At 37.8% G+C, this 22,725-nt stretch overlaps 1 protein-coding gene across 1 annotated transcript; it reads right to left on the bottom strand.

Annotated features, from left to right (window-relative positions):
• Positions 1-16: 16 nt before the first annotated feature.
• On the bottom strand, positions 17-22,169 carry lrriq3 (leucine rich repeats and IQ motif containing 3). Its single transcript, XM_028811209.2, has 8 exons — positions 21,865-22,169; positions 20,123-20,446; positions 11,219-11,349; positions 11,028-11,136; positions 9,629-9,721; positions 6,842-6,983; positions 1,940-2,660; positions 17-428 (listed from the first exon to the last, which is right to left on the bottom strand). Exons 1-8 carry the CDS (start codon positions 22,135-22,137, stop codon positions 245-247), a joined length of 1,977 nt encoding a protein of 658 aa, XP_028667042.1. The 5' UTR covers positions 22,138-22,169; the 3' UTR covers positions 17-244.
• Between the last annotated feature and the right edge of the window lie 556 nt (positions 22,170-22,725).

The following is a 22,725-nucleotide window of genomic DNA, read 5'->3' as shown; positions in this document are numbered from 1 at the left end:
CCCTTCTTATAACTAACCTTACAGTGATCTTCTGACCATTACTCAGGAATGAACTACCCAGCTGGCCTTGCCCCGACACTCACGAAAGAGCTACAGTCAAGATGATAGGGATGGAGGAGAAAATACAGATGAAATACAAAGGGCTTGTCATCTTAAGTATCAGTGAGACAATCAACAAATTTTCCACCTTGAATTGCCCTCCTGTACCCAGACCAAATCGTGGAACTGTCTCCTTGAAGTTGAGTTAATGCTTAAGTAATGGACACTGATCCACCAATACAGGCTCCATGACGTGAATTGTCACTTGGTTTGCTTTTAAGGCTCTAACTCTCATTTTGGCCTGGGTAAGGTGAATGTCCTCGTTAGTTTTGATAAGCTGGTCCACCATTTTTCTTTCAGAAACGGTTGCAGCTTGAAGGGCCAACTGCCTGAAAAACAAAAAGGCAAGAATCACTTCTTCAAGAAGATTTTATGCTTTCGTTTAATAACTGAGCAAAGTTAGACCTCTGAAACTTTGATTATCTTCTCTACACTCTTGTAGGTGCCATTAGTCAAAAATTAATAGATAATCAAATGCTATACTGTATATCCACACTCTGCCTGAGCCAGATTAGATGTGTCTGTCCCCCTAGCAGCAGGTTTTTTGGAACTGGAAGGAAACACGTGAACCAAGCAAGAACCTGCAACGTGTACACAAAGCACCGCAGGGGCAATGGAATTGTGCTTCCCATTTCACCGCCATGTTGCTTCAAACACAACTTTCCAATGGAAAAGAGTTTCAAGATAAATTGTGGCATATATCATCCTGCTTGAAGTATTTGTATAAAGGAGTCGCTGTAATGTTGTCTTATGCACATATGGCAGGTTTATACACAAACAGATGACTTTGTGTCAGCAAATTATTATTGGACTTGCTTAATTCAGTCAAGGTAAGGGTGAGGCGAGGGGGCAGAGCCTACCCTAGAGGCAGTGTTGTAGTGATGAGGTTGACATGCTGCCTCCAACTGGAGTAGTGGTCCCCCTTTTTAAAAAGAGAAGCAGGAGGGAGTGTTTCAGTCACCAAGAGATTGCACTCCTTAAAATCTTTGGGAATCTTTCTGCCAGGGAACCAGAAAAGAGAGACCCATCCAGTAGATGAACCTCCGATCTAGGGGGCCAGCAAATCAAATTCTATGCAATAAAGGACCAACTCTGTACTTTCACAGATACATGGGGTGTCACGACACTGTGCCTATCCTGTATGCATGTGTTTTGTGAACCCAAACGAGAGTTTTTCACAATAGAACTACAAGAGAAAGGAGTTCTGAGGTAGCTAAAAAAGGTGTTTTAGAATTTGACCAGAATGCACCATTGTTTTTCTCTAGTAAACATGCTTGGGCCCCTGGTAACTTTTTAGCCCACTGTGGTATTGTCGGTCAAACACACTGAATGTTCTATCTAAAGGGTTAGGGGTGGTTGTTGAATCTGAAAAAATGTATATACTTATGTGTGATTGCTGTATATCAAATTTATTGTAATGTAATCGCATGAAAATAATAAATGAGGAAAAACGCACTAAACTTAGCACATTTCATTAGTATTTCAATTTTTAGCACTCAGTAATTGTTGTGGTGGACCACAGGCTCTCCAGTTAAAAGGCCCATTCAGAGCCACAAAGTAAACCCGTAGTGAGAACTGAATGGGCAGCCCTGTGGTGTACGACTGAGTAAGGTCTTAAACACAATATCAAAAAAAGTAAATTTTGTATTTTTTGTTTTGTCAAAAGGGAAAACAGAAATAATGACATTTAGGGTGACTGGCATACTGTTTGTTGACAAGTGACTTTTTCTTCCACACTTGTGAATGTCATGTCAGATTTGAAGATGTTGCTATACAGTATGTTGGCATGAGCCATTCTAAAGGGCTATAAAGCAAATGCATGAGAGGCGTCTACACTAACCTGTACTTCATGTATTTCTTGAACTGCTCCTTTTGCTCCTCCTCCTCCTGCTTGAGGGCCAACACTAAATGTGTCTTTTTTTGATGTAGAAGGCCTTGTCTCGATTTGGTGTCATGCTTCAGCAGGGCCTTGCTCAGAGATAAATGATGCTTGCTAAAGTTCTTCACTTGATCTTGCTCAGCAGTTTTCCGCTTCTTATTCTCCAAAAACCTAGTATATCTCTCTTGCACAAGCTCTGCCATCTTCCTGTTACTTTCCTCCTGGAGCTGCATTGCATTTTGCAAGTGGAGTTCATCCTGCTGTCGCATTTGGAGACAAACATTCTTTTTGGCCTCGGTGTAACCTTGAATATTACTCTGTATGTCACTTCTGTTGGCGCGAATGTCACTGACCCAGTTGGACTTGATGGTCTGACTTTCAGCTTTTTCCCGGTCTTTGTATGCTTTTTCAATCACTTGAAAGGGAGCAAGGCTTATGGAGCCGTACATTTTAGCAATTAGCCTTTTCTCCATACTGACTGGTGGCTGGTAAAATGTTTTTGATTTCACTGCATCCTGGCTGAGGAAATGGAGCTGATCAATGGCTTCTCTGACAGTCTTCCCATTTTCATGCCGAGATATCCTCAGATCATTGACTGGGTTAGCATCATGGAGAATTGTCTTAAAGCCGGACAGCCTGAATCCCACTTTGTCTTCACCCTGATCTCTCATGTCAGCAATGCCTTAGCGACATAATTAAAGGGAAAAATGACAGTTCTGTATATTAGTTCAAAGTAAAGCTCACATTTATTGCTGTGTTCACAGTACATAAGTGTACATAGCACAATTAAATTCTTGCATGTCTCCTCAAAAACGTTTATGTACTGTATATATGTAGTGTGTATATGTACATAATATAATATGTATAAGTTGTAATGGTCTGCTGGGACCCTTGCCTAGCCCGCATGCCCAGAAAGTGGAAGGACCGGGAGAGGAGCAGTATCTTCCCTGGAACACGAGAGGGCAGCCACCCTGGTGGGTGTTGAGGCCACAGGAACAGAGCTTAGAAGCTCAACCCTGTGGGGACCTGTGGCCACCACCAGTGGCACATGGGCATTTGCTAAACCCTGGACTGCAGCACTTCCACCACACCAAGATGTGCTACCAGAAGAGAATCCGGGCACACACACACAGTGTAAAACCGTCAGGGCCAAAAAAAAAAAAAACAAACATTCTGCACACCAATGCCTACCTAGTACTGTACTACTACTGCCGTCGGGGCCGGATTTTCCTATAGGCTAACTAGGCTTCAGCCTAGGGCCTCAAGATCAAGAGGGGCCTACATTCAAATTGTTAGCAAAATTTTATTATCTCTCATGTAATTTACAAACTTAAAAATGGAAGGTGAAAGGGCCTCATAAGTGGAATAGCCTAGGGCCTCTTTTCATATAAATCCGGCCCTGACTGCCGTGCAGTACGCTGCTAGCTTTGCACATTGTAACAACTTTCCCTTGTGCTAGCGCGTAGTGTTCTTCCCCAGCACCACAGTGGCAGTTTCGTATCTTCAGTTTTAATAGCGTTTCGTAACTTTTGTCTTTTGCTACGATTAATCTACTATACATTCTTATGGCCAATAAATGTGTGTGTGTGGTGTTGGAATTGTCACAAATATTGAAATTATTAAACATTTCTGAAATAGCCAAAGTGTTTCAAGTATTGCTTCAATTTACAGAGTAGGAAGAACAGTGAACGATATACAGCATGATGCCAATAAAATTGAAAAACGTGTCAAAAATGGAAACCACTGAGGATAGTGTTATTGTGTATTAATGTTGATGTTCTTCCGTATTGTAATTTTCTTTTTAAATTCTGTTAATATATTGTGACATGCAGGCAACTCATGATCTGCTGTACTGGAACAGAAAGGCTGGAATGAATGCTGTAAGTGATGGGACTGGGTGAATGGCTTCCGTTCTGTAATGGGTGGACACACATCTTAGGAGACAAATGACAGGAGAAGTTAAGAGAAAAAGGAAGGTGTGGTGGAAGGAAGTTCTGAGTAGGGAGTCAGGAAACAATAAGAGGAGTGTTTGCCAATAGTCCTAAACATCAGAAAGGAGGAGTGAGAAAGGTGACTACCCAGGATTGCGGAGGTCTTTAATTACACTGTTTGCCCTGCTAAGGCATAGAGTGTTGTATGTGTCCTGAACAGGAGACAGCTGGGTGCTGGTAATATTCGGTACTGCCTCCACAACCCTCTGCAGTGTTTCATAATCATGAGCTTAGAAGGTACCATACCAGGATGTTGTATAGCCAGTGAGGATGGACTCTACTGTACACCTGTAGATGTTTGTGAGAACTGATGGAGAAATCTGAATTTTTTTATATCTGAGGAAGAAGAGGTGTTTTTGTGAGCCTTCTTGACAATCGGTCAAATGTAATGAACCTACATTATTAGTGATGGTCTCTCCATGAAATATAAAGTTGCTCAGCCTCTGCACAGTATCCCTTTTGATGTACAGTAATGGGGAGTGTGGTAAACATTCTGCTTCCCAAAACCTGATAATATCCTCTTCTACAGTTTTTGTGGCCATAGTACAGTAAAATGTCCTGATGCCCTATGCTCCTCTGCACCCTCTCACCTCACCACACTCTTTGTGAAGAATTAAGGTACCGTATATACTCACGGATAAGTCGGGACTTGATTTGACCATATAATTTCTGGAGTTTTATAATGTCGGTCATATAAGTCGAATGCAGAAAACTCACGCTATTGATCCAAGAGATTATGATATGCTAACGCCCACCTGAGAGAGTAACCATAGAGTGCACTGCCTTTTTTTCTATGTATTGTGCTTTCATGACCACACAGTAATACTATTCCAAATCGACGTTTGCACGGTTTTGTGTTTTTTGTATCTCACGCCCTTATACACCTTTATTGTACGAGCATTCCTTATCTGCGATGGAGCGTTTGATCAGAAGAAAATATGAAGCTGGTTTTAAATTAAACGTTGTTGAAATGGCAAAAGAAATTGGTAACTGTGCTGCTGCAACAAAATTCAATGTGTCTGAGAAACTGGTGCAAAATTGGAGGAAGTAAGAAGATGTAAAAAAAAAAATAAACAAAAAAATGTAAGTGTTGTAGTTTTAAACGGGCGTAGAAGTCAGGGTTTGATTTTATGATTGATTTTTCGGGTTTCAAGACCCAATTTATACACGAGTTTGTACGGTAATGTTGCCTGTGGTCTCCAATGAGGCCAAACCTCCTTCCTACTCCACCTCCTCTTTTCCTCATCTAAACAATTAATATGGGATTTTGTTTACCATGAAAAGGTACAATAGGCCCACCATATCCTAAGTCAGATAAAATGTTTTTTTTTTTTTTTCCTTTTTACTTTAGAAGACTCTTTTTTTTTTTTTTTTAAAAAACTGTTTAGGGCAGGGTTTCTTAAACTTTTTTTATCGAGACAAAATCTTGCCCCTTTTAGTGTTTTCAAGACCCATTCCTTGTTGAATGTTAGGATGATTGTTAGTGTGGGGTGATGATTGGGGCCAATTGTCAGGACTGGGGGATGATCAGACAATTGTCAGAGCAATTTTGATTGCTTAATGGACCCGTAACAATCCCTCTTAGCAAACCATTACCATTAAATACCACAGTAACTTGAGACCCAACAACGGCAACCCAAGACCCGACCCATAGTTTAAGAAACCCTGGTTTAGGGGCAAGAAAGAGCCTTCTGCCAAGACTGCCACATTGACATAAGACACCATTTAACCGCATATACTTTTGTTTCTTGGTGTATGTTTGTTCACCTGGACAGTGCTCTAAGATAAAATGATATTGTAAGACGTCATTTTTTGCTAGAGTAAGATTCAGTCATCTCTTTTAGAGTAAAACCACATAGGGAGATGGGGCCTATCCCTTCAGAACTAGGAATGAGGCAGGAATGAATCCTAAAAGGAATGGCAGTTTGTCGAGGGGCACACACTCATTTAATTTTGAGTTGCTAATTAATCTAAAATAGTAATAAAATAAAGAACTACACAGACATGTGGAAACCATGTGCACTCCACAAACACAAAGTGAACTGAACCTTTGTCCCTGGAACTGTGAGGTAGCTCACTAGTTGACCAATGCCGTTCATCACAAAGAGTAAATCTAAAACACAGTAATAATGCTCATGTGACTCTAGAATATTTAAATTGACATCTTTTTCTTACTAAGAAGCAGGTTCTACTTTTTTTTTTAATCACAAAAGAGCAGTCATGACTGTTTACTGTGATATGTGTATAATGAACTCCACTCCCCGTAGTCCAGTGGCTATCACATTTGAATGCTTCTAGCGCCACCTTCTGCAAGATAACGGATTTTGCAGTATTGTGTTAAAAATGAACTTGAACTGCTGAGGGGAATCCCATTCATTAGTGGCACATAATATTAAGACTAGTAGAATTTTTTGCCAATATATATATGTCAATGTAAGGAAATTTTCTTGAAAAAGAGAGTGGTACACTGTGTGCTGTATGCATAAAACTAGTGAAGATAAAATCCATAATTTTTTAAAATATCCATTTATTCATTTTCTAACCAGCTTAATTCACCTCAGCATGAGACACAAAGTGGGAACAGCCCTGGATGGGAGAAAGTCCATTGCAGTTCACACTCACTCACACAACGACAGCCATTTAGAGCTGGAGTACTGGAAAAAAAATCCGGCAAACACAGAATGTACAAATTCCACTTAGAAAGTATTCTGACCAGGATCTGAACCCAGGACACTGGACCTGGAAGTCAGCAGTGTTAATCATTGGTTAAAATATAAAAAATACTATACAGTTTACACCTTACAGTAGTTTTAAAGAGGAATTTCAGAAATCTATGTATCTTATGATTATATAAAAAAAAAAAAAAAAATACCTTTTCTTAATGGTGGAAGAATGTCTTTATGTCTCTTAGGGGCAGCTTTCATGATTTTATTATGCTCAGGAGAGAAGAATGGCATAGGCAAACTTTTATTTTTCCCTTGAATCTTAAAGGATTTCTTAGTATCTTGCAGGGCCTAGTTTGTGGGGAAAAATACATTCAGAATAAAATAAATCAGATTACAATTAATATCCAGAATTTCCAGAGGGCATGTATCTGTGGTAGAAGAAGCCTGTAATTATAATTTCCGTTAGCATCACTTCACACCAAAGTTGTCGGTGTCAAGAGTATAAACATGAAGGTTGTGTTACCCTACATGACATAATGTGAGCATTTATATAGACAGACCTGCTGACCTTTGGTTACTTATAAACGCACCATCATGCCATTTCTCTCCTATTGTATTTTCTATCTTGAAATTTGTCAGCTGCACTGTGCTACTGTTAAAATGACACAAGATTACATTCTCTCTTAAATCCACTTAATTCATTTCAGTGTCACATGGGTCTAGAGCCTATACCAGTAACACTAGGTGTAAGACCAGAACCAACCCTAGGCAGGGTACCATTCCTGTGAAGAGCCCACTCACACTCTCGCTCACTTTGTAAAATGAAATGCATAAAATTACATTTAACTGGAATACAACTGGGGTCCCCTGACTGGAAATAAGCTAGTTTGACAATATATAGACAGATATACAAGGAGTAGTATGGTGGTTAACAGTTTTTAACCAGATTGTTTATTGGAATCTTGGAAGGTGAGAGGATGCCTGAGGAGTGGAGAAGAAGTGTACTGGTGCCGATATTTAAGAATAAGGGAGATGTGCAGGACTGCAGTAACTACAGGGGAATAAAATTGATGAGCCACAGAATGAAGTTATGGGAAAGAGTAGTGGAAGTTAGGTTAAGAAGTGATTAGTGAGCAGCAGTATGGTTTCATGCCAAGAAAGAGCACCACAGATGTAATGTTTGCTCTGAGGATGTTGATGGATATGTTTAGAGAAGGCCAGAAGGAGTTGCATTGCGTCTTTGTGGACTTGGAGAAAGCATATGACAGGGTGCCTCGAGAGGAGCTCTGGTATTGTATGAAGACGTCAGGAGTGGCAGAGAAGTACATACTGTAAGAGTTGTACAGGATATGTACGAGGGAAGTGTAACAGTGGTGAGGTTTGCAGTAGGAGTGACGGATGCATTCAAGGTGGAGATGGGATTACATCAGGGATCATCTCTGAGCCCTTTCTTATTTGCAATGGTGATGGACAGGTTGACCGACGAGATTAGACAGGAGTCTCCGTGGACTATGATGTTTGCTGATGACATTGTGATCTATAGAGAGAGTAAGGAGCAGGTCGAGGAGACCGTGGAGAGGTGGAGATATGCTCTAGAGAGGAGAGGAATGAAGGTCAGTAGGAACAAGACAGAATACATGTGTGTAAATGAGAGGGGTCAGTGGAATGGTGAGGATGCAAGGAGTAGAGTTGGCCAAGGTGGATGAGTTTAAATACTTAGGATCAACAGTACAGAGTTATGGGGATTGTGGAAGAGGGGTTAAAAAGAGAGTGCAGGCAGGGTGGAATGGGTGTCAGGAGTAATTTGTGACAGACTGGTATCAGCAAGAGTGAAAGGGAAGGTCTACAGGACGGTAGTGAGACCAGCTATGTTATATGGGTTGGAGACGGTGGCACTGACCAGAAAGCAGGAGACAGAGCTGGAGGTAGCAGAGTTAAAGATAGCAGAGTTAAAGATGCTAAGATTTGCACTGGGTGTGACGAGGATGGATAGGATTAGAAATGAGTACATTAGAGGGTCAGCTCAAGTTGGATGGTTGGGAGACAAAGTCAGAGAGGTGAGATTGCGCTGGTTTGGACATGTGCAGAGGAGAGATGCTGAGTATATTGGGAGAAGGATGCTAAGTATAGAGTTGCCAGGTAAGAGGAAAAGAGGAATGCCTAAGAGGAGGTTTATGTTATGGATGTGGTGAGAGGAGGACATGCAGGTGATGGGTGTAACAGAACAAGATGCAGAGGACAGAAAGATATGGAAGAAGAAGAATTATTATTATTATTATTACCGGAGAGATCCAAGAACATGGGTGTAATTGTCCACCAGTTTGAAGTTTGAGCATTCTCCCTTCATATGCAGGGTTTTTCTTTGTTTTAGAGGTTCAACTGCCTCTACATGTTCCTCAGGCAAATGTTATAGCATACAAAAACTAAATGCCCATATCCCATACTGTGCGTCTCATCCTTTGACTGGTATAGGATAGAAGGTGGCATCCTAATACTACAACATGAATTCAAGACCCTCTTCTCTGCTTACATATCCTAGTCCCAGTACTCCTGCCTGCCCACAAAATATACGGCTGTTGTTCCCACATCATCTATCCTGGCTTTTCTTTTGAGGAAGCTAAACAGAGTTTGGCTGACTGGGCTTCTGTTCTTCCTGTTTCTGCCTATGCAACAAGTCTCCAGAGAGCTTCTGCTACATGAAATGATTTTAAAAGGCACTTACAACCGGAAAGGTAAATCTAAGGTATATTTAGCAATTCAGTTATTAATATTCATCCAGTCCCTTAATTTTTTTTATTTATGCCATGATATATATATATTTTTTTTTAAATGCTTTGGTGGATTGTATTTATGTTGTTTTTAATTGTTTTGAAGTACTCTGAGATGCTTTAGTTAATGAAGTGTGCTATATAAGTAAAGCATATTACTGCATTGTTGTTACTGTTGTTGTTAATAATAATAACAAAAATAATATACTGTAAAGTGTTACGTACCTGTGGGGCCTCTGATAGAAGCTTTTTCAGGTCGACATTAAGGATTATTCTTTTGGTTCCAGATGGCAACTGGTAGATCTCACTCTCTGCATTCTGTATAATAAAGTAAAATTGGAAAACTTAACTATGAAAATGAGGAAGCCATGGTTTGTATTATTATTGGAAAATAAAAATGGGTTTTATAAGTGTGATAACCACTGAATACGCTTGAATAACCAAAGGTCACCCTGTATTACAGCTTTTCTATTTTGTGTAATATATACAAGAAATGAAATACATCTCAGAGTATGACAAATCATTTATGAGCTGCAATTGTTATAAATAACTTAATATAAAAATAAAAATACTTTGTCATTCATTAAGATGTGGGCAGGGAGATTACTTGGCAAAGGCAAGGCCTGTGATGTAAGCTCCATTGAGTGTCAAAATCTCAATTCTCTTTGACCAAGTACTGGAAGATGCATGGAGGTATCATGCATGTACATACTGCACATTTGTAACATATATTCTCAAATCTGCTTAATCCAGGTCGGGTTTGAGACTGGGCAGAACCTATCCAGGCTGCACATAGGAAAGGGCAGGAAACAGCCCTGGACTGAATGCCAGACCACCAGAGCTCACTCAGGTATGAACCCACAGTCACTGACACGGGCCAATTCAGAATCAGCAGTGCATCATACCATGCACCTGTTTGGGGAAGTGGGGGAAAATTTTGAGTACATGGAGGAAACTGATAGTGATCAGGCCTGGGATTTGAGCGCAGGTGCCGGATCCATGAGGAATCATTGTGGACAATTTAGAAATCATGTCCTGGGAATCTAGAAGTCAATTTACACAGCCTCATCTAATGTACAACATTGAACGTTTTAAAGATATGAACAATTAAAGCAAATCAAATTGTACAAATCAGCTGGACAATTAACTAAATACAAAAGTACAGCAAACAATCCTAGCGATTTTACATGTAGACATTGGCTTGTGTTTTGGCTGAGGAAATAATAGATTCACTCTTAATTGTAAGCTTATCACACAAAGACTGGTACAGTGGAATCATTCAGAGAAGGTTTATATGCAATAAGTGGTGGCCAGTAATTGCGATATTGTAATTGTGTGCTAGAGTTCTCATGTGAATTTTTTTAGTAATTATTATGATTTTGCAGAACAAAGTTTTCAAAAATACAATGTAGTATTGACCACTAGAATGTGATTATGGTGGCAAACACCACTTTAATGACAGAGGTTTTACTAGTACATACATATGTCTTTTCTTTTTCCACTTGTAAAAATTAAAAAGGTATCTGTGAATAGCAAAAAAATTAAATTAATTTTGTGATAAAAATTCTTCCAGCATTAGCTAAGCAAAGCTTTATGAAGACACGTATTGCTTTAAAATACATACCTGCTTGTGAGGCCCAGGGGTTTTACTTTTGCAATTTCTTTTTTCATGTCCTTGTTCCTTCTTAGGGAGTTCTTTGTTGGAGGTATGAAATGCATATCTCTGCAAAACTCTTAAAAAACAACATTCAATGAGCTCATAAAAATGAAAAACTTAATATGTTTGTTAAAATAAAATAACAGAAGCAAACATACTTAAGTCTCTTTCTTGTTAGATAGCCACGAATCCAGCGCTGAATGATTATTACTGGGGAGTAAAAGGCTAGAATGTAGTTTATCTTTGATGTGACTTCTTTAATTAACTTCATTTCTTCTGAAAATGATTCCTGCAATATGTATACAAAGTGAAACAAGATGATATTTAACATAAAAGGAAAATATTTTTTTTATTGATTGCAAAGTAAAACAGACACATTTGGAAATATATTACAAATTAGATAATTAAATGAAGCACCTATAATTTACAGATCTTGACAAAGAACCATTACATGTAAACACAGATACTGTAAAGCAACCATCCTTGTATTTATATTCTGAACATAATTATGGGAATGGAGACCCAGAGCCCATTCTGCCAGACTGGAGGTAAGGCAGGAGCAAACTGAGGATGGGGATTCCATTCTGTTAAAGAGCATTCCTCCACTCATTCATTTTCTTAACCTGTTTATCCAGGGTACATCTTTGGAATGTGTGCAGAAACCCATAGAGACACTGGCAAAATATGTAACTTCCAAGCAAACCGCATCCAGGATGGGAGCCCTGCTCTTCTTCTTGTGAGGCAGAAGCGTTGCCACTACCCAGCATTCACAGCTGGTCTGATTCAGATTCACCAATGAACTGATATTTGTGATATCAGGAGAAACCAGACTCTGTGCAAAAAAGACTTCTAGACATGAGAAGAATGAGCAGACTCTGCAGGGAGTGAGAACGAAACTTTAGCCTCCAGAAATGTGAGGCAGCAATGCTGACTGCTGTACTGTACTACTAGCAAACAAAGCGTAATACTGCTTATATTGTAGCCATGCATTAATGATGGCATGATTTAAGACTGACACAAAAAAATTCAACTTCCTGGTATATGATGGGGGAAATTACCATTTTGGAATATCTCAAAATGAATTTCACTAACCTTAAAATGCAGTTCACCTTTGTGGATATATGGAACACAGTTCCAAATTGGGATCAGAAGACATCTAAGAATCAGTTTTTTTATATTTAAGATATCTCCAATACTTAATTCTGTTTTGCAGATGAATTTATTTTGAGATATCTTGAAATGCATTAGAGATCTTTATTTGCATTGTAGACATTTCAAAATAATATTTAGATACCATATCTTAAAAAGAAATCTCAAATGGTATCAAGATTACATTTGAGTTTCCTCAGAAGGATTAGAAGCCCATTTTAAGATATGAAGATACCTAAAATGTTATTGAGATGTCAAATGTGGGTCAATGTGAAGATATCTCTTAAGACCTCTTTTAAGACATCTCAAGTGCACCATAAGGTATCTTCAAACAGGAAGTCCTCTTGACAAGAAAGTTCTTTTGAGTTATCTTGAATTGCATTTGAAATGCACAGTTATGATATCTCAAAATCCATGTGGAGGTTTATCAGGATATTTAGAAATGCACTTAAGATGAAGTAAACAATATGATTTTTTAAGATATCTCAATGTATTTCAGATATCTAAACGCAAATTTAAGACTTCTTGAAATAGATGTATTAATAGAAGTCTATAATTAATTTTAAGATAACTTAAAAGGCACTTTAAGATAACCCTAATGTTTATTTGGATTATCATACCAATGTATAGTTACATCTTATTCTCAACTTTTTACATAAAAGTAAAAAAGACAAAGTATTTAGAGAAGTAATTACACTGAAAACCCCTAGCCCACTGCATGTTCTTTTTTTTCTGCTTGATTACACCTTATTTTTATCCCATCAACTTAATTTTGCTGTATTTTCTAGAACAGAAAGATATTGTTCTACTTTTACAGGCAGTAAATATATATTTTATATATTTTTTAAATATATATATATTTGCAGTATATGTTTTTGACACTTACTGATTTATTTTTGGGTAAACTTTCAATCTTTCTTTCTGTAATCCTGGAATTTAGTCTGACAACTCTTGCCTGGGATTTGTCCAGTGCTGTAATGGTCTTCTCGTGATATGGAGATTAAAGTCACATGCAGGCTTCCCAGGTGCATTGCACCTCCTCAGCATAAACTCTTTTGACTTGTACTCCACCAGGGCAGTGTGTATCCCATCATCCTGTTAGCCTTTTTAACTGCTTCTGTAAACCTCCTGCCTGTGGACTGCAATTAATCCACCAGGACTCAACACTTTCTTTTAAAGTATATTTTCATACTTCTAGACCTCTCATTGTATAATTATATTAAATATCTAAAGTTCATATTTGTAAGGCAATTACTCACATTAGAATTCATTTGCTCCATTTTGATTTGAATTTTGTACATTGCCTTCTTTATGGATTTTTGCCAACTGTAGTATGAATCAACCTTAGATTATATTTTTGGATAACATTAAACTTTTTTTTAAATTTAAATAATTTTCATAAAGGCAGCAGCCCCACATTTGACACCTCTGAAATCCCCATTTTTGATCCCAACTAATTGTGAAAATATTCATTGAACTATAACACGCGGACTTGTGTTCCCGATAGCTCTGCCTCCACTAATAGACTGTTCCTTTAATTCTAATAGCTGTCATCATCTGGAGCCATTATAAAAGCTTATTGTTTGGATACTTCATGAACTGCTAATTATCAATCAAAGGCTTTTCAGAAGTAAATGTATAAAAAACAACATACACTCCATGATGATAAAATGCTTTTACAGTTCTTGTAGTGAAAGGTGATATTCCTCCTTTAAACCCACACTGATTGTCCCCATCATACTGTTACGTTTGTCTTTTTATAAATGATGACCTTAATTACGTGATGATGCTCATTAGGCTAACTGGTGTATATTTTCCAATGTTAGCTTGATCACTTTTTAAAATATAATTGCACAGTATTTGCTAGCCTTTAAGAATGCTGTGCTATTTAATGAATACATAAATGCGTTTTAAAGGGTTGAGTGCCCTGCAAAATTATTCAGTTCCTTGATCAATTCATTAATTTATCTGAATAACAAATCCTACGCTGAAATTGTGTTGTCTCCAATGTTTTATTTAAAAACTATGAAATTCAAAAATAGTGTTTGCTATGTGACATTGTTAAATGTTAGCAAACATCTTAAGAGAAAGGGAATTATGTTGTTTGTAGTCCTAACACTTCAGTACTTTGCAGTGACGCATCTTACGGCCGTAAACGCTTTTAAGTATTTTTGGGAACGCCTTGCTCCCATCTTAGGAATGATTTTGTTCCATTCTTCCAAACAGATCTGCCCCTCCAGTAATCTGCATGGTGCTTGTGCACAACAATTTTCAAACCGTGACACAGATTTTCATTTGGACTTTTGTTTGAAGTCATTGTCCTGCCGAATGAAGAACTTTTGCCCAAACTCCTTTTTTGTAAAACTCTCTTGCAGTATTTGTGTGTATTTTGCTCAGCCCTTTCTTCCTACAACTGTATTTTAACCAAATACCCAGTCCTTGCTGATAAAAGGCAGCTCCACAATATAATGGTGTCCTCACCCCCACTACCCTTCACTGAAGCTATGGTGTTTTTTGAGGTGTGGGCAGCGTTACATTTGCATCACACAAATCTCTTTTAACTTTGTCCAAAATATTGGTCTCATATGATTGGAACATCTTTTCATACATCACAACTGACTGATCTCTTGATTTGTGGCAAACTTCAAGCAATATTTGGATATTATTTTGTTCCCTTTTCCTCACTCATAATATTTTACCTCTAATTTCTTTTTTAATGTTCTTCAGTCTTCCTTTTGACAGTTATCCTTTTGTTTCAGAATCTGAATAATGATCTTTGACTTTGAGGATTTTATCCAGAAAATGTTTTTATTTGAATGCTTCACCAGTGGAGGAATACTGCAAAGCAACTGTGTGCTTGTTGGCTTTCATAACACAGGGAATGAATACCGAACACAAATAGCATACTGTATTGCCTTTTTTCTTAGGGTTTTTAAAATGAATTAATTTTGAGTAGTTATGCTTTGAAATCAAAATATTGAAGAGAACAACATTTACTGAACTGTTTAGAATTTGTTATTCAGAGGGACTTAATACTTTTGCAATGCAGTGTGTATTTTGAATTGCTTATTTTTATGGACACTCTTAATTGAAAATGAATTTCCTTTTCACTTTTTTAATGTTAAAATGTTTAGTATCTCCTTAAAAATTACTTTTATCCTCAACATCCTTGATCTCTTGATGATCTTTACTGTTTATTTCTTCCTGGATCTATACCATGGATCTGGATTGTCTTTCTAAAATTAATTTAATTTTTTTGCTGATTCACTTGATCAAGACATTGACATTTACTAAATTATTTGCCACATCCTATCAGTTTATCATCATTTATTGATTACTGGATTCCTTTGAATTATTAGTTCTGGACACACTTCCCATCACATCTGTGTTTGTCATAGTGAATAGTAAAGTAGCAGTTAGATCTACAACTCCCAGTTCCTGTGCTTCAGTATGTCCCAGAACTTTCCAGTATATATTACACAATTAAACATGTGTATTACTAGAATCCTCCACTAAACTTGAGCTTTATCTGTATCAATATATAAAATGTAAAATTGATTGTCCCATTTTCTCATTTCTATAAATCAGTATTAAAGGGTAACACCCCCCCCCCCCCCCCCACACACACACACTCACACACACAATAGAAAAACTAAGTACTCAGAAATCTCAAACATGCCTTGACTGATTTAATTGAAATTTGTAATGTTATAGAAACAAAATATATATTTGGCACTTTTTTTTTTTGGTATATTTATTAATATGATGCTAACTTACATTCCCTGTGCTGACAGCATGCTTTATACAAATAAAGGGTGCAACAGCAGTGACTGATGGGCCACGTGAATATCCCCTCTAACTAATAAAGTGAATGGATAACTGAAGACATGGCTGTGTCCTGGACATGGAAAAAGAGATGTGATCATGTTCTGAAACAGAAAGAGAAAGTTTGGCGAAGCTCATGGAAGATGTGAATCTCAACAGTTAGGAAGTGCTGCTTTTTTGTTATTGACTACTAGCACTCTTAGATACGTACTGACCCTCATTTTAGTTATCTGTTCCACTCCATCACTAAAGCAACTAGTGGGGTTACTTGGGGGTTTGACCAAAGGAGTTTGGTTGCATTACCAAATAGTGAAAGCACAATAACAGCTGTGCAGTGCTTTGAAACTGCTGCACAAGAGTGGGAGCAAACAGTGTGATAACAGCTACGTGGCAGTTCAAAAGTGCTGCGCAGGGAACATGAGGGATTAACCATTTCAGTTCAAAAGAATACACTTTCCTATAAAACTGTGTTTTGCAAAGACCCTCAACAAAAGTGATGTGAGAAAAGCAGGAATAGATCTATGGCAGGAATGTTTTACTTCTGGACAATTGTGTATAGCATGTTCAAGAGTAAGTAGATTTAGTGACCTAATAATATTATTACTTTTTTTTTTGACTGATGCCTTTATCCAAAGCAACTTACAACTTTTGAGATGCAATTAGTTGCATTTCTTTTGTTTTTCCAATTGGCCCACAGGCAAGTAAAGCAACTTGTTCATGGTCCCACAGTGTCAGTAGTACGATTTAAACTCATAACCTTAGTGTTTGAAATCCTAAGTTCAAAGGCCTGCTAACAGGCTTATCCATTGGTAAAAAATGCAAACACAGTTAAGTGTATAGAAAAGCACTTGGTTAGCTACATTTACTTCTGATGCACCTGATAAACTGAAGGAACTACAAGAGAGGGCCATTGTCAAACAAAATTTCTCAGACAAAGCCAAGTAACACAGTTAGTATTATTATAAAGCGGTTAACTGACCCTGGCCTCAGTGTCTATCATTTCTCTTCTAACCCATACATCCTCACTAAAACCTTGATGTTCTAGTCCCCCTCTAGGTATATAACACTCCCCCTCCAATGTTTTCGCTGTCTATTATAAATTATTGTGTGTCCATTTAAATTCTACTTGTGCCCATTCTAAGCACTTATCCAGATTTCTGTTATTGCAATTGTATACAGTATTTTATTGTGTACAGCTATGTAAAATTCCATTTAATTTGGTCTACCTTGAAACAGGCAATTTTTACTTTATAGCAATTTTATGCATGTTGTTCTCTGTTGTGTGCTAATTTCCACATTCTATTTCATGTCATTAGGTTTCTATTTTTGTACACTTTCATTGATGGTACTAGCAAATATGGTCTGCCTGTCCTATATTCCCTGCCACCCTAATCCGTTATTTAAACAGTCCTTAACTAGCCTGTGCATATGCTTTCCTAATATTTTCGTACCCCTTGGGGTCAAATGCTAAATGCTCCAATAGTAGGGTTTACATCTGAACCAAGAATGTTCCTCAATAAACTCTACCCCTCTGATCATGCGATAAATTTCATCTGGTGAAGTAGAAGGCACAAACCCTGTGAACTCTCCTACATGGGGTCCTATGCCACACTTGCCAAACTGTGTATTAATCCTCCTAATCACAGACTCCATCACTCTTACACCTTTCCTGCTGCTGGATGTTAGTTTAAAGATGACCTCCTTGGACTCTTTAGTCCCTTACCCTCCAGCTTCACAAGTTGCCCAAAACAAAATTATATTAAACTCTTCCAAAAGTGTCCGATCATATTTAAATCTAAATTACTGTAGTTCCTCTTAATGTCAATTTTTCAACTGTTTAACATTTTCTATATTCATCCAAGGGACAAAATTTGAAGTGTAAGCCACATTGCTGCAAGTTCAGTCATCCCCTCTGGCACGACAAATGTAAGAATGTATACAGTATACTTGCACACTGGTTGTTTGTAGTCACCTCCCATAATATTCGGAAGGTTGCCGGTTCGAATTCTGTAAATGCCAAAAGGGACTCTGCTCTGTTGGGCCCTTGAGCAAGGCTCTTAACCTGCAATTGCTGAGTGCTTTGAGTAGTGAGAAAAGCACTATATAAACGCAAAGAATTATTAAAGTGCAAATAATTAATTAAAATATATAATTGAATATTTATCTAAAGGACAGTTAGAAAACACATACAGTGCATCCGGAAAGTATTCACAGCGCATCACTTTTCCCACATTTTGTTATGTTACAGCCTTATTCTAAAGTGGATTAAATTCATTTTTTTCCTCAGAATTCTACACACAACACCCCATAATGACAACGTGAAAAACGTTTACTTGAGGTTTTTGCAAATTTACTAAAAATAAAAAATTTGAGAAAGCACATGTACATAAGTATTCACAGCCTTTGCCATGAAGCTCGAAATTGAGCTCAGGTGCATCCTGTTTCCCCTGATCATCCTTGAGATGTTTCTGCAGCTTAATTGGAGTCCACCTGTGGTAAATTCAGTTGGTTGGACATGATTTGGAAAGGCACACACCTGTCTATATAAGGTCCCACAGTTGACAGTTCATGTCAGAGCACAAACCAAGCATGAAGTCAAAGGAATTGTCTGTAGACCTCCGAGACAGGATTGTCTCGAGGCACATATCTGGGGAAGGTTACAGAAAAATTTCTGCTGCTTTGAAGGTCCCAATGAGCACAGTGGCCTCCATCATCCGTAAGTGGAAGAAGTTCAAAACCACCAGGACTCTTCCTAGAGCTGGCCGGCCATCTAAACTGAGCAATCGGGGGGGGAAGGGCCTTAGTCAGGGAGGTGACCAAGAACCCGATGGTCACTCTGTCAGAGCTCCTGAGGTCCTCTGTGGAGAGAGGAGAACCTTCCAGAAGGACAACCATCTCTGCAGCAATCCACCAATCAGGCCTGTATGGTAGAGTGGTCAGACGGATGCCACTCCTTAGTAAAAGGCACATGGCAGCCCGCCTGGAGTTTGCCAAAAGGCACCTGAAGGACTCACAGACCATGAGAAAGAAAATTCTCTGGTCTGATGAGACAAAGATTGAACTCTTTGGTGTGAATGCCAGGCGTCACGTTTGGAGGAAACCTGGCACCATCTCTACAGTGAAGCAGGGTGGCGGCAGCATCATGCTGCGGGGATGTTTTTCAGCGGCAGGAACTGGGAGACTAGTCAGGATAAAGGGAAAGATGACTGCAGCAATGTACAGAGACATTCTGGATGAAAACCTGCTCCAGAGCGCTCTTAACCTCAGACTGGGGTGACGGTTCATCTTTCAGCAGGACAACGACCCTAAGCACACAGCCAAGATGTCAAAGGAGTGGCTTCAGGACAATTCTGTGAATGTCCTTGAGTGGCCCAGCCAGAGCCCAGACTTGAATCCGATTGAACATCTCTGGAGAGATCTTAAAATGGCTGTGCACCGACGCTTCCCATCCAACCTGATGGAGCTTGAGAGGTGCTGCAAAGAGGAATGGGCGAAACTGGCCAAGGATAGGTGTGCCAAGCTTGTGGCATCATATTCAAAAAGACTTGAGGCTGTAATTGCTGCCAAAGGTGCATCGACAAAGTATTGAGCAAAGGCTGTGAATACTTATGTACATGTGATTTCTCAGTTTTTTTATTTTTAATAAATTTGCAAAAATCTCAAGTAAACTTTTTTCACATTGTCATTATGGGGTGTTGTGTGCAGAATTCTGAGGAAAAAAATGAATTTAATCCATTTTGGTATAAGGCTGTAACATAACAAAAGGTGGAAAAAGTGATGCGCTGTGAATACTTTCTGGATGCACTGTAAATTAGTTTTTAACAGCCAGTCCATAAATGTACATTTCTGAATAAGCAAATATCCTGTAACACTTGCCATGACAAAAAAAATAGCCATCCATTCATCTGTTTTCATTACTATCATGTGTGGTTAAGATTACTTTTATTTTAAATTAAATAATACTGACTAAGACCTAGTTTAGAAATGGAGTTGCACTGGCTTTGTGTCATTGAAATCTGTAGTTTCTGGTGGAAGACTACTGCTAAAAAGGGTTATGTTCCATGGGAAAGCCAGTTTCCAGTACTTACCGTAGCAGATGCAGGACACAAATCTATAAATATTTTTTTATTCTGAGCTTTGAACTTCTGTGGAAGAGTCCAGTCCTCAATAATCTCTTCATCTGATATGACATAGTTGTCTAGTGCTTTAAGGGACCATATTGTGTTCACAATGGAGTGTCTGTAATTCTTTCTCAAACTGACAGGATTGTCAAACAGCGTCAATGCAATAAGCCTCGGGCACTTTGACAGGCACTCGGTGTTCTGCTCTTTTCCTATAGCATTATCATGGAGAATAAGAATCTGAAGGCTCTTCATGTTTTCCCAAAAGAAACTTTCTGGCAGCTGTGATACCTGAAACAATAGAAATCAATATTATTGTATTGCTTCAAGAAGAAACAAATAATACAATTAACCAAATTAGTATTCAGAAGAAAACTATTTAAAATACAAATGTAGCATGTCATTCTTTTATCTTTTGCATGCATTACTGTTTCTTATCAGACTACAGCTGATTCAAAATCCTGCTCTTGGCACACATCTAATGTCTTAATCACATACCGTAACCACTCAGATGACCTACGTGTGCTGGTCTTGTGCCAGTTGAAGGATAGTCTTCAGCAGCCTGCTACTCATAAAAGCAAAGGAGATTTATAGCAGCAGCGTTCAATAAAACCTAGCCGAATGACTAAAATTAAACTTGCATAAAGAGTTTTCTTCTCTTTTGTGTTTTGCTTCTTAAATAAATTAATATAATTTTTAATTCACCTATATACCCAATCATAATTAAAACACCCAGATGACTGGCATATGCCTCTATGCTAGCTGGTTAAGCATCAGAGTCCATTTTACCTAGGCAAAGAAAAAGTTAAAGAATAGATACAAACATTCATTTTCTCAAATTAGTTCTCATAAACTTACAAAATGTCCACTCTGTGATTTCTGTATTGTTTGGTGCAAACAATTAGCTGAAACAACAAAAGTAGTTTAATTATATCTTAATCTCATGACTGTTATTAAATGTACTAGGATAGCATAGTCAATTTATTACAAAGTAATAAATTACAAAATGCTCCATCCTGATTTGAACTGGGAAATACATTATGCCCATTTCATAGAATATTGTTTTATCAGCTTGTCAATGTTGTAGTAGTTTTATTGCTATATGATATGTGTCAGACTTTTTCCACAATGCTTTCCAATCTAAGGATGGCAGTAAATGTATATACAGCAAGCAACAAAATCAAGAAACCTAACAAAATATGGCAAATAATAGACAAGTGGTAATGACCCTAAAATTATTGCTTTAGCTGCCTGCGTGCCAGTTACAGGATTGCTATTGCTAAGTACCTTTCATTAATAAGGTGATTTGGACAAAAGTTTTATTTAAACAGATGCAATAAATATAAAATAGTTATACTGTCATGTTTTACATATATAGTTACTAGCTGTATCCCGTGGCTTCGCCCACATAGTAATGAAACAGGACAAACTTGAAAAATCAATAGACGTTGCCACTATATCTGATTGTAATCCGTTAAGTAATTCTCTCATGAAAAATGGACAGACATACAGAAAGAACGTGCTTGGACCACAAAGTTTTTAAAACTGTTTCTTAGCGAGCACCTATGGGCCAAGGGTAACATACATTCTAAATTTCAAGTCCCAAGACCTCATGGTTCAGGAGATTTCATGATGAGTGAGTCAGTGTTTTTTTTTTTTTTTTCTTTTATTATTCTTATATGTGATTGGAAATTAAATTATATAGTTACCTGATTACCATGTAGATCTATTTTTACTAAATGAGGACAAAACATCAAGGGATCCATTTTTTTAATGTAGTTATTTGGCATGATGCAAATTTTTAACAATGTGCAGTACTGAATATTTTGTGCATTTTTTAGTAATAAGCCATTTATCTTGACCATAACAAGGCTTTGCAGTTCTGTATTGTCTTCCTTCCTCTGGCTGTCACTTTTCCCAAACCGTAGAAGAATTTCCTTTGAACATGGAACTAGAAAGTCTGTTGGGTGCATCTGAGCCATAATTATTTTGGATCCTTATACCCATACAGCAAAACCCTATAATTAGAAAAAAATGTCAAGAGCTTAGATTACATACATATGTACTCTACTATGGAGAAACACATGCAGTTTCAGGCAAAAGTTTAGACACCCCAGCCAAATTACATATGTTGTTGGTATCTAAAGTGAAAAACAGTAGATCACAACTTCGGCATAAACAATTGCATTTTTATGAAAAGGTTAATTTACAGTTATGACACATAATGCATAACAGGCTATTTTTAGTTGTGGTATAACAAAAAACTAATATGAATAAAGGGAACGAAAACAGTTCATTAAGCCTTTAATTATTATTATTAATTTCTATTGCCATCTTATGTGTTTCCATTAACTCTAAATAAAGAAACTTTGATTTAGTTTAACTATTACAACTGTACATTTTTACACGAAATAAACAATGAAAATGTCTGAAAACACATTCATATTCGCTGATTACACATTTATACCACCCAAATCTAGTTACTTGTACATATATAGAATAGAATAAAAGAAGCACACATGCGAGCTCGCACCTTTCTTTTACCAGTTGTAATCTGTTTAACATCAGCA

Source organism: Erpetoichthys calabaricus, chromosome 10, assembly GCF_900747795.2.
Source record: "Erpetoichthys calabaricus chromosome 10, fErpCal1.3, whole genome shotgun sequence".
Taxonomy (NCBI): domain Eukaryota; kingdom Metazoa; phylum Chordata; class Cladistia; order Polypteriformes; family Polypteridae; genus Erpetoichthys; species Erpetoichthys calabaricus.
The sequence above is the reverse complement of the archived record's forward strand: the minus strand, read 5'-3'. Positions and strand labels throughout refer to the sequence as shown.